This window comes from Lissotriton helveticus, chromosome 4_1, assembly GCF_964261635.1.
Source record: "Lissotriton helveticus chromosome 4_1, aLisHel1.1, whole genome shotgun sequence".
NCBI classification, from domain to species: Eukaryota; Metazoa; Chordata; class Amphibia; order Caudata; family Salamandridae; genus Lissotriton; species Lissotriton helveticus.
The window spans coordinates 825,414,383-825,427,606 of NC_136063.1; the positions used below are offsets into that span (position 1 = coordinate 825,414,383).

The window sequence follows — 13,224 nt, forward strand, 5'->3', positions numbered from 1 at the left end:
TGACATGATGCAGATTGGAGGAATGGATTTAAAAGGACATCCCTCCAGTGTGTTAACTGCATCCATATTGTTAAATATATAGCTGTGAAAGTGGAAAGATTTTTTTCTGGAAATATTTTCAAATTATGCAGATCGTTTTTCATGAAAATGTCAGGAGAGTGGTTTTGTCTGATCAATTGTTTCTTTTGCAGAAACATGGTATGGTGAAGAGGAAACCTCATGGTCCATCATCTGTCTGAAAATTAAAATACTACCTTCCATACATTTGCAATTTTGCATTGATGGTCTGCCCAAAATATGTTCTGTTTGAGAGGAGCCATTTGTGACCTTAATAGAGATGCTCAATAATAATATTTTCAGGAGTTCCTTCTGATCCCGAATGGAGGGGACCTGGGATGACAGTTTCTGTTGAAGCAGGACTACGACTGATTTGCATATGACTGGTCTCTGTCCAGAGTGGCATAGTGGTCAAAGATGGATAGGAATGCAGTCCAGAGTGAATGACATTGGTTGCGATTAATTCAAGCATTCCTACAACCCCGTTGTTGTTTGCTGCAGATGTCTTATTATTGGCCACCATTGTTAGCTAGCAGCTTTTTATCTTTTTCCCAAACCACTTAGTTACAAATATTGGTCCTGTCATATTATGTTAAAAATTAATAATGTGCACTGTTATCCTATCTGGTGCAAGAGAATGCAGAAGAGCTCACTATTCAACCATTAAGCATTAGGTGGTTGGAAAGACAATTGCTTGATTCTTTTGTTTAAAGGCAATACAACCAATAAGGTTATGCGTCTCATGAAGGAGGGAGTCCAAAGCTTAGCCGATAGACGGGAAAAGAATCATCCCCCCTTATATGCGCGTCTCACCTTGATGGTTTGAAGAAGATTGCCAATGCTAGACTGTAGTGTTCCAATGGAATTTACAGTTGAAGGCACTGTGGAGATTAAAAAACTGTCCTGAGTGGTATAACCAGAGTGCTTTGAGTAAGGATCATTTTACCATAGGGAGCAAGATGGGCGCTTCTAAGTGAAGAGAAATAGAATCTTGTGTGTGGATAACCACAAAAAGAGGCAGACTGCCACTTTCTCAGCGATTAAAACAAACATATGTCATTGTAAACTGTTTACTATAATTGTACTCAACTTTATAATATTTTAATAGTTTCTGCAACTGTAGTATCAAATTCGTTTATAGATGCAGTAATCAATTTGCTGTGGCTTTACTAGTTCTTTATGGAATGCTGCCACAGAACATTCCAATTTGTCTAGATTGTTGGGGTGTAGACATTGTAGTTCAGTTGGCCTCTGCTTTTCTGCTGCCAGGATCTTGGTGGGTGCATCTCTTTTACCAATAAACATTGGAAACCAACCTGTGTTGTGGGTTGTTGGGTTGCAGAGACATTCTGCACCTGTATGGATTATCTAATTTACTATATTTGCAGACAACCTTTAATTCCAAAAAACCCTCAATTTGGGTTGAAATTGTGCAACAATTTTACCTATGGTCCTTGTCTTAAGGAGAATCTACTTGAGGAGTAAATCCGATCACCTCTGTTTTAACTTTAGCTTGTTGTGTTAGTTATGTTAGTTTGCCATTTTATCTATTTTTATTGCTTTCTAGAAACTTAGTATGGTGGCATCTATCATGTCTCAATCTCCAAACGTTTTGTCAGGAGCTGGAAAACCCCTTCTTCCTTGGAACAAATGAAATATGTTATTTGATGCTTATCTCATAGCAATTGAGGAGAATAGTTTTCTGTTGCCAAGAAACACGGGGTGTCTCTACATAAATTAGGAATTGAGGGGTGCATTATTTATGAAAGTCTACATGAACCTGCTGTTGGCAACAGAGAAGGTGAACTCAAGGATGAATATAAGATGTCGGTTAGAATGGGGAACATCCATTACGATGTGGGGTTTACACCGCGCTACCATTACAACGCAGGTATGACAACGCAAGTCGTTACAATGACTTGCGCTGGATGGCGCTAGAGACTAAGGAATAGTAGATTTACTATTCCAACACCTTCCCTACTGTTGCGTAGGCTGGTGTTGGAATAGTAAATCGTACTATTCCTAAGTCCAGCACCTACAGCGCAAGTCATTGTAACGACTTGCGTTGTCATACCTGCGTTGTAATGGTAGCGCGGTGTAAACACCGTGTCGTATTGACATACATCCGTTAGAATAATGGAAACGAATTTTGGCCCTCATATTAATGTTGTCTTGGAACACCATAAATTCTTCTCCAGATACAATTTAAGGAGGAAAGGGTTGGGAATTATGTGTCATGAAATAGAAGTTTGGTGTGTACATTTGGCATACAACTGTGGGGTGCAAGATAAGTTAATATCCATACTCCATCTCTTAGTGAGACAGTGAACATTGTGGAAGGGATGGAACAGGTCTCTAAATGGATTAAAGAGATGCATATTGTTTTGATGAGTGTGGTGGAGTAAGAATTGAGCACAAGACTATGTCTGAGGAATGAAAAGTCATTGGTCCAGCGAAGAGGAGTAGAGACTATAAAACTGAATGTTGAAAATGTGCAGAAAAATAAATGTTACAAGTATGGCAGTTCAGTGGCTTGTCTAATAGTTTGAATTGTTATGCTTGCAATGCTGCGTGCAAGGTGCAGCAAATATGGTCACTTGGCAAGAGCTTGCAAAATTGGAGAGTACAATGTGTCGAAAAGTTGGTGAGTGAGACACATGGGCAAGAAACAAATTTTTCAGATCAAGAAAACAGGATGTCATGAGTCACGTAGGTCACAAAAAGACACCGGATGGTCTATCTAATATGCTAAAATTAAGTGTGAAGTCAGGGGAATGAACAATTCTTCTTGTAAAGATGAAAACCCTCATTCACCCAAAGGTGACATGCTTCATCATTGGGTTCCCTCTTACACACTGTGTCGCAAGAGGTGGGCTACAACTCTCCCACAGGAGAGGAGCGTGAGGTGTTTTTTAGGTCATCCAATGTAATTGGGAGTGGGGGCAGAGTGCAAAAATGTTTTTTTAAGAATAAAGTGTGAATTAAAACTAACTCCTGGTGGACAAAGTTACATCTTAATAAGGTCCCCAGTGGTTAGAACTAACCACTTAAGTGTTGGTCAACATGTTTCTGCCAACTTGATCGTCAGGTTCGAGGCATTCTTCACAATTGACAATAAGTAGGTCCAGAAGAATGCCACGAACCTGATGGTCAAATCAGGATTATTTTGTGCAGGAAAGTACACCTTCCTGCACAGAAAGAGTCTTTAGAGACATTTTCCACTTTCTATGGGTGCTGCGCAATGCAGCACACGTGGAATGAGGAAATAGCGAGGAAAAATAAATATATTTCCTCTTGTTAAGCTTCACTGGGGAATGACATATTCACAGGTTTATTAGCTTTAGTAAATTGTGTAATGCACCAAAATTCATGGGCAGATGCATGAGAACGCCCATTCTCCACCCATGGAACACCTCTCAGCTTGAAATGTAACATAATGCAGCACAAGCAAGCAACGCAAGGACAATACAAAGGCTTCATAAATCTGGACCTGTGTGAATGCTGTTACCACTAAGAGTGTTGTAGAATTTCTAAGAGTAGATTAAAGTAAATGTATTTGCCTATGAGCACATCCCTAAATCACAGACAATTGAGTTTAATTTGTATTGTAAGAGATGAGAAGATTGTTGAAGAATCTGTCCATTAGTCATTATAGAATGGCTCTTTATGCACCTGAAGCAAATGGTTTAGTTGAGCACATAAACAGATTGGTGAAGGCTATTGTGTAGCATGATGTGGACTCTTTGATGTGACAGTTGTGTTTCCTTTTGCATGTCTTAAGGGTTGCAATGCTGGTTCTAAGCTTGTAATTGCGTGATGGTTCTTTCAATATTGGTATGAAACTTTGGAATGATGCTAAAAGGATAAAGGATCATCAGTTAAAATACAAGATGTGGTATGATGCCAAGCATTGTGTCAAGAAAGGGAATTTAAGATTAGGTGACAGTGTTTAAGACAAGAAAACTGGAGTTCTTAGACCTGCTTATTTTGGTCCAATTAGAATTGCTAAAATCAAGAGGAGTGTTGTGATTTCTGAGTTTGGTGAGTTTTGGAGCAGAATGCAGGAGTGATTCTTATGAAGGTCAGGGTGATGTCTCAGTTAGGGAGTTTGGTTTGGTCAAGAGAGGGGAGTGTGGTAGTGTGATTGGCACATATATTCATTTTGGCGGCCATTCCTCTGGAGTCAATTGTTGGAACATTCCATTCTAGTAAGAGCAAAACCAAAGACAATTTTAGAGTATGCATTTCATGAGAAAGTTTTGTGGAAATTCCCAAGCTCTGAAAAAGCAGACTGCTTAAAGGACTTTGGGCCCGATGTAGGTAAATCTTTTTTTACCACTTCTTAAATACCGATTCATACCGAATCGGTATTTAAGAAGTGGTAAAAAAGAGGAGGGCAGATGTAGGTAATTATTACCGAATCGGAAGGAATCGGTATCTACTGATTCGGTAAATACCGAATCGGTAATGCCCATTGATTCCTATGGGCATTGAAGCCCATAGGAATCAATGGGCATTACCGAATCGGTATTTACCACATCGGTAAATACCGAATTTTGCAAGGGTGCAGGGGTGTCACTTTGACACCCTCTGGCACCCCAATTACAGGCATGTGTGCCATGTGGCACACATACATGCCCTAAGGGCATGTCTGTGTGTCACATGGCACAGGTGTGCATGCACAGATGTGCATGCACACCTGGAGTCGGTATTTCACCACCCAATTGGATTGGGTGGTAAAATACCGACTCCTAAAGGCCTGTGGCACTGTTTGCAGTGCCACCTACATGTGAGATTTACCGAATCGGTATAATTACCGATTCGGTATTTTACAGAATCGGTAAATTTACCGATTCGGTAAATTTACCGATTCTGTAAAAAAGGTCCCCTACATCTCAATGACCCATTTACCGGTCGGTAACGGCCGAATTCGGCCGTTACTGCCCGGTAATGGTCACCTACATCGGGCCCTTTGTTCTTTATTAATCTATTAGAGTTGTTTTATCTTACTGTTCTTTCCATGTGGTTCCTTTTATCTGTATTTTTTTAAAAGGGAAAGCTGCATTGTTGCCTTGCTATTTCTTTGTAAATGATGGCATTGAACATTTCAGTTTGTGTGAATTCTTGGGGTGCAGAGCTTCCAGATCAGTTGGCCTGGACTCTGCTGCTTCCCATATATTGGTGGCAGAATCTCTTTTATCAATAAAACATTGGAAATTAACCCGCGTTGCAATCATTGCTTGGATGTCAATCTCTTTTTTATTGAGAAAATCATTAAAATTAAGGACTCCATCCCCCCCTCCCTCAGACACTCCCCCCAGACACTCCTCTGAACAACTCATCGATCTTCACCCACTTCCCTCCCCTCAACCCCAACTCACTAGCTGAACTTGCGACCCGGGTAAAATCAGGCTCTCCAAAAGACTGCTGCCCCCCCTCGGTCCTACGGAACGTCTGTCTCAATTTACCCAATTGCATTTTACCCCTGCTGAATGGTTCCCTCAGCACGGGTACTGTCCCCAGCATCTTCAAAGAGGCCATCTTAGTGCCTCTCCTGAAGAAACCTGGTGCGGACCCAGTGGAACTCTCCAACTATCGTCCCATATCGCTCTTGCCATATTTTTCCAAACTAATGGAGGCCCACGTCACTCGGTGTCTCTCCAACTTCATCGAGACCTCCTGCCACCTGGAGCCTAACCAGGCCGGCTTCAGGCCAGCCCACTCCACCGAGGCCGTCATTCTAGCAGTCCTTGACACGCTGAGGAGGAACGGTGATACAGGGACTCCTCGGGCTCTCGTACTCCTGGATTAGTCGGCCGCGTTCGACACGGTTGACCACAACATCCTTCTTCACCGTGTCGAACAGGCTGGCATCCAGGGTCCTGCCCTCAAATGGACTCAGTCCTTTCTGACCGGCAGAACACAAGCCGTCCGCCTGGGCCCCTACACAGAGACCAAAACTCCCACGACCTGTGGAGTCCCTCAGGGCTCCTCCCTGTCACCCCTACTATTCAACCTCTACCTTCGGCCCCTGATCCACTTGCTCCAAAACTGGGACATCACAGTGTACAACTACGCTGACGGTCTGCAGATCATCTTTCCACTCAACTCCTCGAACGCTGTGGACAATTTCTATTCCGTTATGATACACATCCAGGAGTGGATGAAGTGCAATCAACTAAAATTAAATCCTGGAAAAACTGAGCTCTTTCTCCCTGGATCCAGCTCCTCCCACTGGGGCTTGCAGTTCTGGCCCAACAAACTAGGTCCCCCCCCGATCCCTGCGAAATCGGTAAAGAGTCTCGATGTGACCATCGATGCCGAACTCTACCTCAGACCTCAAGTTGGTACCGTGATCTCATCATGCACGTTCCAGCTCTGTAAAATCCGCAAAGTCAGGCATTTACTACCACCCGCCACTCTGATCCAGGTAATCATCTCCCTGGTACTATCCCGCCTGGACTTCTCCAATTCCCTGTATCACGGACTCCCAAAATCACTACTTCATCGCCTCCAGGTCGTGCAGAACCAAGCAGCCCGTCTTATCTACAAAACCCCCAAATGGCAGTCGGCTAAACCCCTGCTGCACAAGCTGCACTGGGTACCTATAGAACAAAGGGCGGCCTTTAAGCTGGGCTGCCTCACGTTCAAATCCCTCAACTGCACCAGCCCCGCTTTCCTGACCTGCTCGTCAACCCACACCGCCCAACTCGTAATCTCCGCTCAGCTCACCTCAACATGCTTGCTGTCCCCAAAACCAAAACCAACAAATTCGGTGGCCGTCGGTTCGCCCTCCTGGCCCCCAAATTCTGGAATCCTCTTCCCCTGACCCTCAAATCCAGTAGCTCCCTCCTTCATTTCAGGAAGCTGTTCAAAACCTTCCTCTTCCCCCCACCCTGCTAACTCCGCTTCTTCCGTTCTCAGCCTCACCTCTGTCCTACAGCGCCAGGAAACCCATGGTGTCAGCGCGCTTTACAAATCCCATTTAACATAACATAACGTAACATGTTGGACACACCCCAATTGAAACTGCATTACCTGAAAATATCAAATTATTAATTCAAATCACAAACACTCACTTGCTAAAGAATCAGAATTGCTTACTGCAATCTATAGCACACAAACACTTCTTATACACATTTTGAATAATGATTGGTAAAATCAAAAAATAAATCATGATTGTAATGAGCATATTGTTGATCATAAAGAGCTAACATTCACACAGATTGCAAACTATGGCGCATATTTACAAAGAAGTAGCGAAGCGTGTCGTTAAGCCAGGAAGGCTAACCACACGCTTCGTCCCTTTAGAAACGCAGGGCTGCACCATATTTACTAGAATATGGTGCACCCTGCGTTTCCCCCATCGCTGGTGCTAAATTAAGCTGCTTAGCGTCAACTCAGGCACCCTTGCACCATAGTGCAAGGATGCCTTTGTTGGGGGGAAGATTGCTTATGTGCAGATGGTCCCCCTTCCTGTACATAAGCAATCTTTATATGCCATTGTATAATGTCTATGTGTGCTGCTCAATGCAGCACACATAGAAGTTACAAAACGGCATTTTTTTAAAAATAATTGTTTATGTGGAGGAAGGGGGACATTCCTGCACATAAGCAAGCATTGGCATTTTGCTGTTTCTATGTGTGCAACACAACACAGCACACATGGAAACAGCAAAAACGAGGAAAAATAAAGCATTTCTCCTCGTTTCGCCTATTTAAGACCAGGTTTTCCCTGGTCTTAATTTTGGCGCTGCCTTCTATTTACGCTGCTCTTGTAAATAGGGGCAGCGTCAAAATCAATGGGTGTTGTGGTGGAACACCCACCACAACACCCATTGCTCGCCCCTTTTATGCTAAGTGTAGCGTGAAAGGGGGACTTATTTACAAGGCAGCGTAAAGCCACGTTAAGAGGCTTAATGCTGCCTTGTAAGTAAGGCAAAGCTCCTACCGCCATCACAATTGTTGTGGTGGTGATAGGGTCTTGTAAAATATCCCCTGCATGTTGGCTATATGGTCACACTGAAACCCAGGAAGAATTTTCAGCTGTGCCAAACTAACATCTACTATTAGGAGGACAACAAACAGAAAAAGAGATATGGGTCTGAGCAGCAGATGCAAACATATTCATTAAGATTTTATTGCAGTAAATGCATACATATTCATTAAGATTTCAATGCAAGTTTGTAGTTTATATATTGTTGTGCCTTTGGTCACCTTCATAGTAGGTGGGGCCATTTGATCTCTTAAGAAACATATACAAGAGCATACCATAGCACCAGTGCTTTATTTGATCCAGAGGTTGCAGGCGTAAACCCACCAGCATTCATTTTTGGGGAAGGGCACTTTTTTTTCATCACCAGAATTTCACACAAAAACTGAGAAAATAGTGCTTGGAGGCTGTAATTGAAGCCTACCGAGTAATAACACACGTAACAGGAGGTGTAGCCATGGGGGTTACAAAATGAGACAGGCCGGTACTAAGGAGGGACTGCTAACACTATTGACCAATGAACAGCCACTCTTTACAGTGGAAAATGACACAAGCAAATAAAAAATATGGGTGGAGTGTGGGCTTAGCTTCAAGTCACTACCTGTATACCGCATGCTTTGCAGAGCAGCGAATGCACTGCCCAGGCTCGACCTAGAAATGTAGGTTTAAAGCAAAGACAGGAAAACAGTGACAAAGGCAGAAAGCAGGGATGAAAAAGAACCTGTAAAAATAGATCAGGGCTGCAGGGTGGTAGTTGAAAGAGGGAAGAGGTAGAATTAAGAGTGGACAGATTTAGTATTGGGCAACCCCAACATTTGGCGGTGCCATGAAAGGGCTTCTGAGAGAATCTTTGGGACAACACTTAACTATTTTTTTTAATATATTAAGCACTGGAATACCATGTGACTATTGTGTGGGAAAGATATATGTCCAAAAGATCAATAGGTAAGTCTACAAAAGTATGTCAAGGTTTACAATATTTACATGTACCTGAACTATTTATAGATATTACACAGTGGTGACCTGAGAGAAATGTGGCAGCCACCATCTTGGGACCCGGGAACTTGGATCCTGTGTCTTGGAATTAATTAAAAAGCAACCCATAAGAGGGCAGGGTAAGGGATCCATGACGCCCTGGGCTATGTGGGTGGGGTTGGGGTTTAAAAATAACTTTTTCGGTATTTCGAGGATGCGCAGATCATCTGTGGCCCCTGTGCATCCTCTCCCCTATGTGGATCTGTGATGGAATCGCGGATCCTGGGCAGCACAAACAAAAATAAATGAAAGGGTGTTCACTTCCTATGGAGGAGTTAGGTAGCCCAGCCCAGTGCTGAACCCTAAACCTTCGGCCGTATGTGAGGGGGTGTTGGGCACCCGCAAGGGCAGTGGCTGGAGTCCATGCACAGCAGGGGGTTGAGCACCTGTAGGGTATTGGGCGCAGTGGGAGGCCAGAGGCAAGGCCCTGCGGAACCCCGGGCTGCACATGGCAGGGGACTGGGTGCCCACAGGGTTTGGGGTGTCAATAGTACTACATGAGAACCCTTTAATGTCAGTATGTGCACAAAAATCCACAGGTGAATAAGGTATGGTAAGGAGAAGCTTTAGGTTTTTTGCACATGTTTTGGCAAGAGGCCTTTGAATTAAACCACAACCTATATGAAACATGCATGTGTAACTCACAGTAGTAGTTGCACTCAGTCTTCACCTTGTATACATAAAGTTCTGCTTGCACTTAATGCTTTACTGGTAGCTAAAGTGTGCACCCTACACATTTTACCATATTGAACCAGACTGTTTTTATTTCATATAAGTACACATGTACATATAGTCAAACTGTGCTGTCTATGTTTGTGGGCCCTTTACCACATACTTTGTTGTTTTTAATGATCTAGCTGTGTATTGAGTAATATGAGGAGCAATAGGTTGGATGATGTAATCAGTGATGTCTTCAATGATGCTATTTGAGATGTCATCAGTGACGTAATATGTGAAGTCATAAGCAGTGCATGGCAGGGTCACAAGTTATAGATACCCCTGCAAACCATAACTAGTGAATTTCAGTGTTTTAAAAAAAACTAGTGTTTGTGTTATTTCAACACTTAACTATGACATCACTTAAAAGTTTGTTTTTTTCAGTGAATTTCTAGTGTTTTTAAACATAGGCTAAGATCCTATTAACTTACCTAACTAGAACGTCACTTTAAACTTTGTTTTATTCATTGTTTTTTTTGTTTTTTTTAAGGTAAGGTAAGATCTTATTACAATACCGAACTATAATGTCACTTTAACCTTTGTTTTTTTCAGGGAATTTCTGGAGTTTCTGATCATATTCTGCTAATTCCCTTGCAGACTTTGGCATTTGGCTGTGCACAGCCAGGGGTTGGTAGCAGGGACTTGCATCTGAGCAAGCCCAGCACTGCTGTGAGTGGCCAACTCCCGCTGCACATGACCTTTGGCCAGGCCCTGCACCCAACCCCCCATGGACGCCAATCGTCCTGAAGACCGCACCCCATGTTTTACTTATTTATTGTTTTAATTGTTTCTGGTACTGCAGTGTCCTCACAGTATGGCTGCTCAAGCTTTACCCCTAGGGTATTATGGGACTCATTCAAACCTCACTCAAAAAAATGTGCAGTCACATGAAACCCTTGAGGTGAAGCTTGAGCGGTGGCTCCTGTGAGAGTTCCACATTAACTCATAGAAGTGCCACCCAGTGTCCCTCAGGAGTAGCGTGGCACAATTGTTTTTTCTCTCCATTTTTGTTCCATGGTGGTCCATCCGGACACCTTGCCCACAAGTGCTTGAGGGTCAGGTATAATACCTATGTTTTAACTTCAGGACTCGGGTAACACGTCTCTGAGTCCGGTAATGGCAGCCGCAACGTTTTTCACTGAGTTTCAGCCAGAAATCATATCTCCCTCTGCCAATCAGAGGGCCCTATTTATTGAAACTGTAGTATAGCGGGACCAATCATCCAGATATACCTAACTTTTCAATCCATTCATGACCACCTGAACACCGCTTTCTGAGTAATGTTCTAACTTTATGCAAAATTTAGTGTGATTCCATTCTCTCACTGTTATGGCATTTGCTATTGTCTTCAACTGAACAGTCTGATGCATGTTGCCAGGGTGGAAACTACCTACAAAATGTTTGTGAATGCCCACAAATGAATGGATTTGTGGGTATTCCTCATATTGGGCAACCTCAAGGCCCAATGAACTCCCCTTTCCCATCCCACACCCATAACACCTGAAAGTGGAAAAATCTACATTACTTACAGACGTTCCACCATTGTAAGCACACTTTGAACTTCAATAACGAATTTTGAAACACATACACATTTTACTGACGTGCAAAAACCTTTGTGAATCAGGCCCAGTGAAAAATACCTAAAACATAGATGAGATTTATTCTGAGACTAAATAAATAAATATATAGATCAAATGAAACACCTTTTAGGCTTAGCCTAGAGACAGCTTTAGCTAAATGACATCCTCATGCATTGAAACAAATTTCTAATTAAAAAATACATGCATATATAGGTACTTAGAGGGGGGCTTATGTTGGCCTTCTTTATCCAGTGATCTGTTCAACTGTCATTCACATTTTCCTTCCTCCCTCCACAGCATACAGTATGGGGCAACAGGGCAACCCTCTTCAACCACTGGGCAACGTAGCTAAAACCACCCCAAATCACCCAAATTTCCGGGTGATTCAGAAAGTGCTTGGCTCAACAGACTCTTTTCTGAGTTTGAGAGATAGCAATTACGGGCGGTCTTTTTAATGCTTTATGGGAACAATCGACTCAGCCATATATGTAATTTTTTTCACACAGTGTCTAACGCACACTTGAAAACAGTAATGGCTGCATAGGAGAAGTTAATGCGATACAATACCTGAAGATACTGACAGGGCCGTTCCTGCGGCTCAGACTTCAGGGCGGGCGTCTCCATATTGAGGGCAGCCTTCTGGTAAACCTCACGGGCTCGACTCACTGTCAGTGTGGATGACCAGGAGCTTTTCTTCATTAGCTGGGAATCCAGGTTGATGGGCAAGCTCAGGGGTACGTTGGTGCAAGTGGTGCACTTGACATCATTATTGCTTCTTGATGATTTTAAGGTATGTTCGCTGATAGTGTTGTAGGCTTCCATGAAGTACTGGGAAGTGGACCGATCGGGACACCTCCCCATTGTCATCACCCCCGTGGGCCCATGATAACCACAAACATCGCTGTCTAAGTTGTCTTCTGAACCCCACCATCCAGACATGTTGGACCGGGGCTTGATGTCGGGCCGCCGGTCTTTGCTCTTGCTTCGCTTGCCATATCTCACAGGTTGCACCTCATCAGGGCTCGCTTTGTTCCCGTTGACACCTCCCTTGGTCGGCCCCTCAAGGGAATGGGACTTGGTGAAGAGTTTTTGAACAGAGTGAACCAAGTGACGTATCCTCCCTGGGCTGTCACTACGCTGTTCCATGGCGCTTCGCTTGTACTGCAAGGTGTGGTAGCCATCCCGATTGATTGGGAGCTGCCTTTCAAAGTGGTCTATAAGGCTGGGTGGAATGCGATTGGCTTTACCAACGGACCCATGGGGCACAAGGGAACAGTCATCAATAGAGTCCTGTTGAGGGGTGTAATGTCTCCTGGGAAAAGTGCTGCACGCAAGGTTGTCGGCATAAGGAATCATGCACTCCGGTGGGAAAGAGTTCCTTTGCGCGTAGTAGGGGTGATCCGCTGGGTGAGGGTCCACTGGATTTAACAAGTATGGCTTCCTTTCTGGATGATGCGTCATGGAGTCGCACGGAGCGTCACACGCCACACCATGGTGATGGCTGCGGCTGCTCGATAACCCTTTCATTGTCGATGCAACGATTGTATCCACGTCATTTAATGAATGAAGTCAGGCAACATGAAGGTCTTTGAGAGACACCTGTGAAAAGGAAGTAGAAAGAATGCGTTTAGGCTGTTGTCTAAACTACTATTAAAAAGAAATGCAGTAGACATGTCTAGGTTCTCATTAATGTGTGCCAATACATAGAAATACAGTGTTACTATTCTATAGCCTTCGTCAACCCTGGAAGTAGCCAAAATCATCATTTCTGCAGTTATCGACCAAACGCTTCTCAGAAAAAAGAATTTCTGCAGTCCAAATATCAGAGTAGGCGGCTGAAGA

General features: G+C 43.5%; 1 protein-coding gene across 2 annotated transcripts in view; it reads right to left on the minus strand.

Annotated features, from left to right (window-relative positions):
• The window catches only part of DLGAP1 (DLG associated protein 1), a 620,950-nt gene extending 608,041 nt beyond the window's left edge, over positions 1–12,909 (minus strand). For both annotated transcript variants that reach the window (XM_078687476.1, XM_078687477.1), the window contains exon 1: positions 11,950–12,909. In XM_078687476.1, coding sequence (XP_078543602.1) covers positions 11,950–12,909 — 960 coding nt within the window. The remainder of the gene's footprint in view (positions 1–11,949) is intronic.
• Positions 12,910–13,224: the final 315 nt, after the last annotated feature.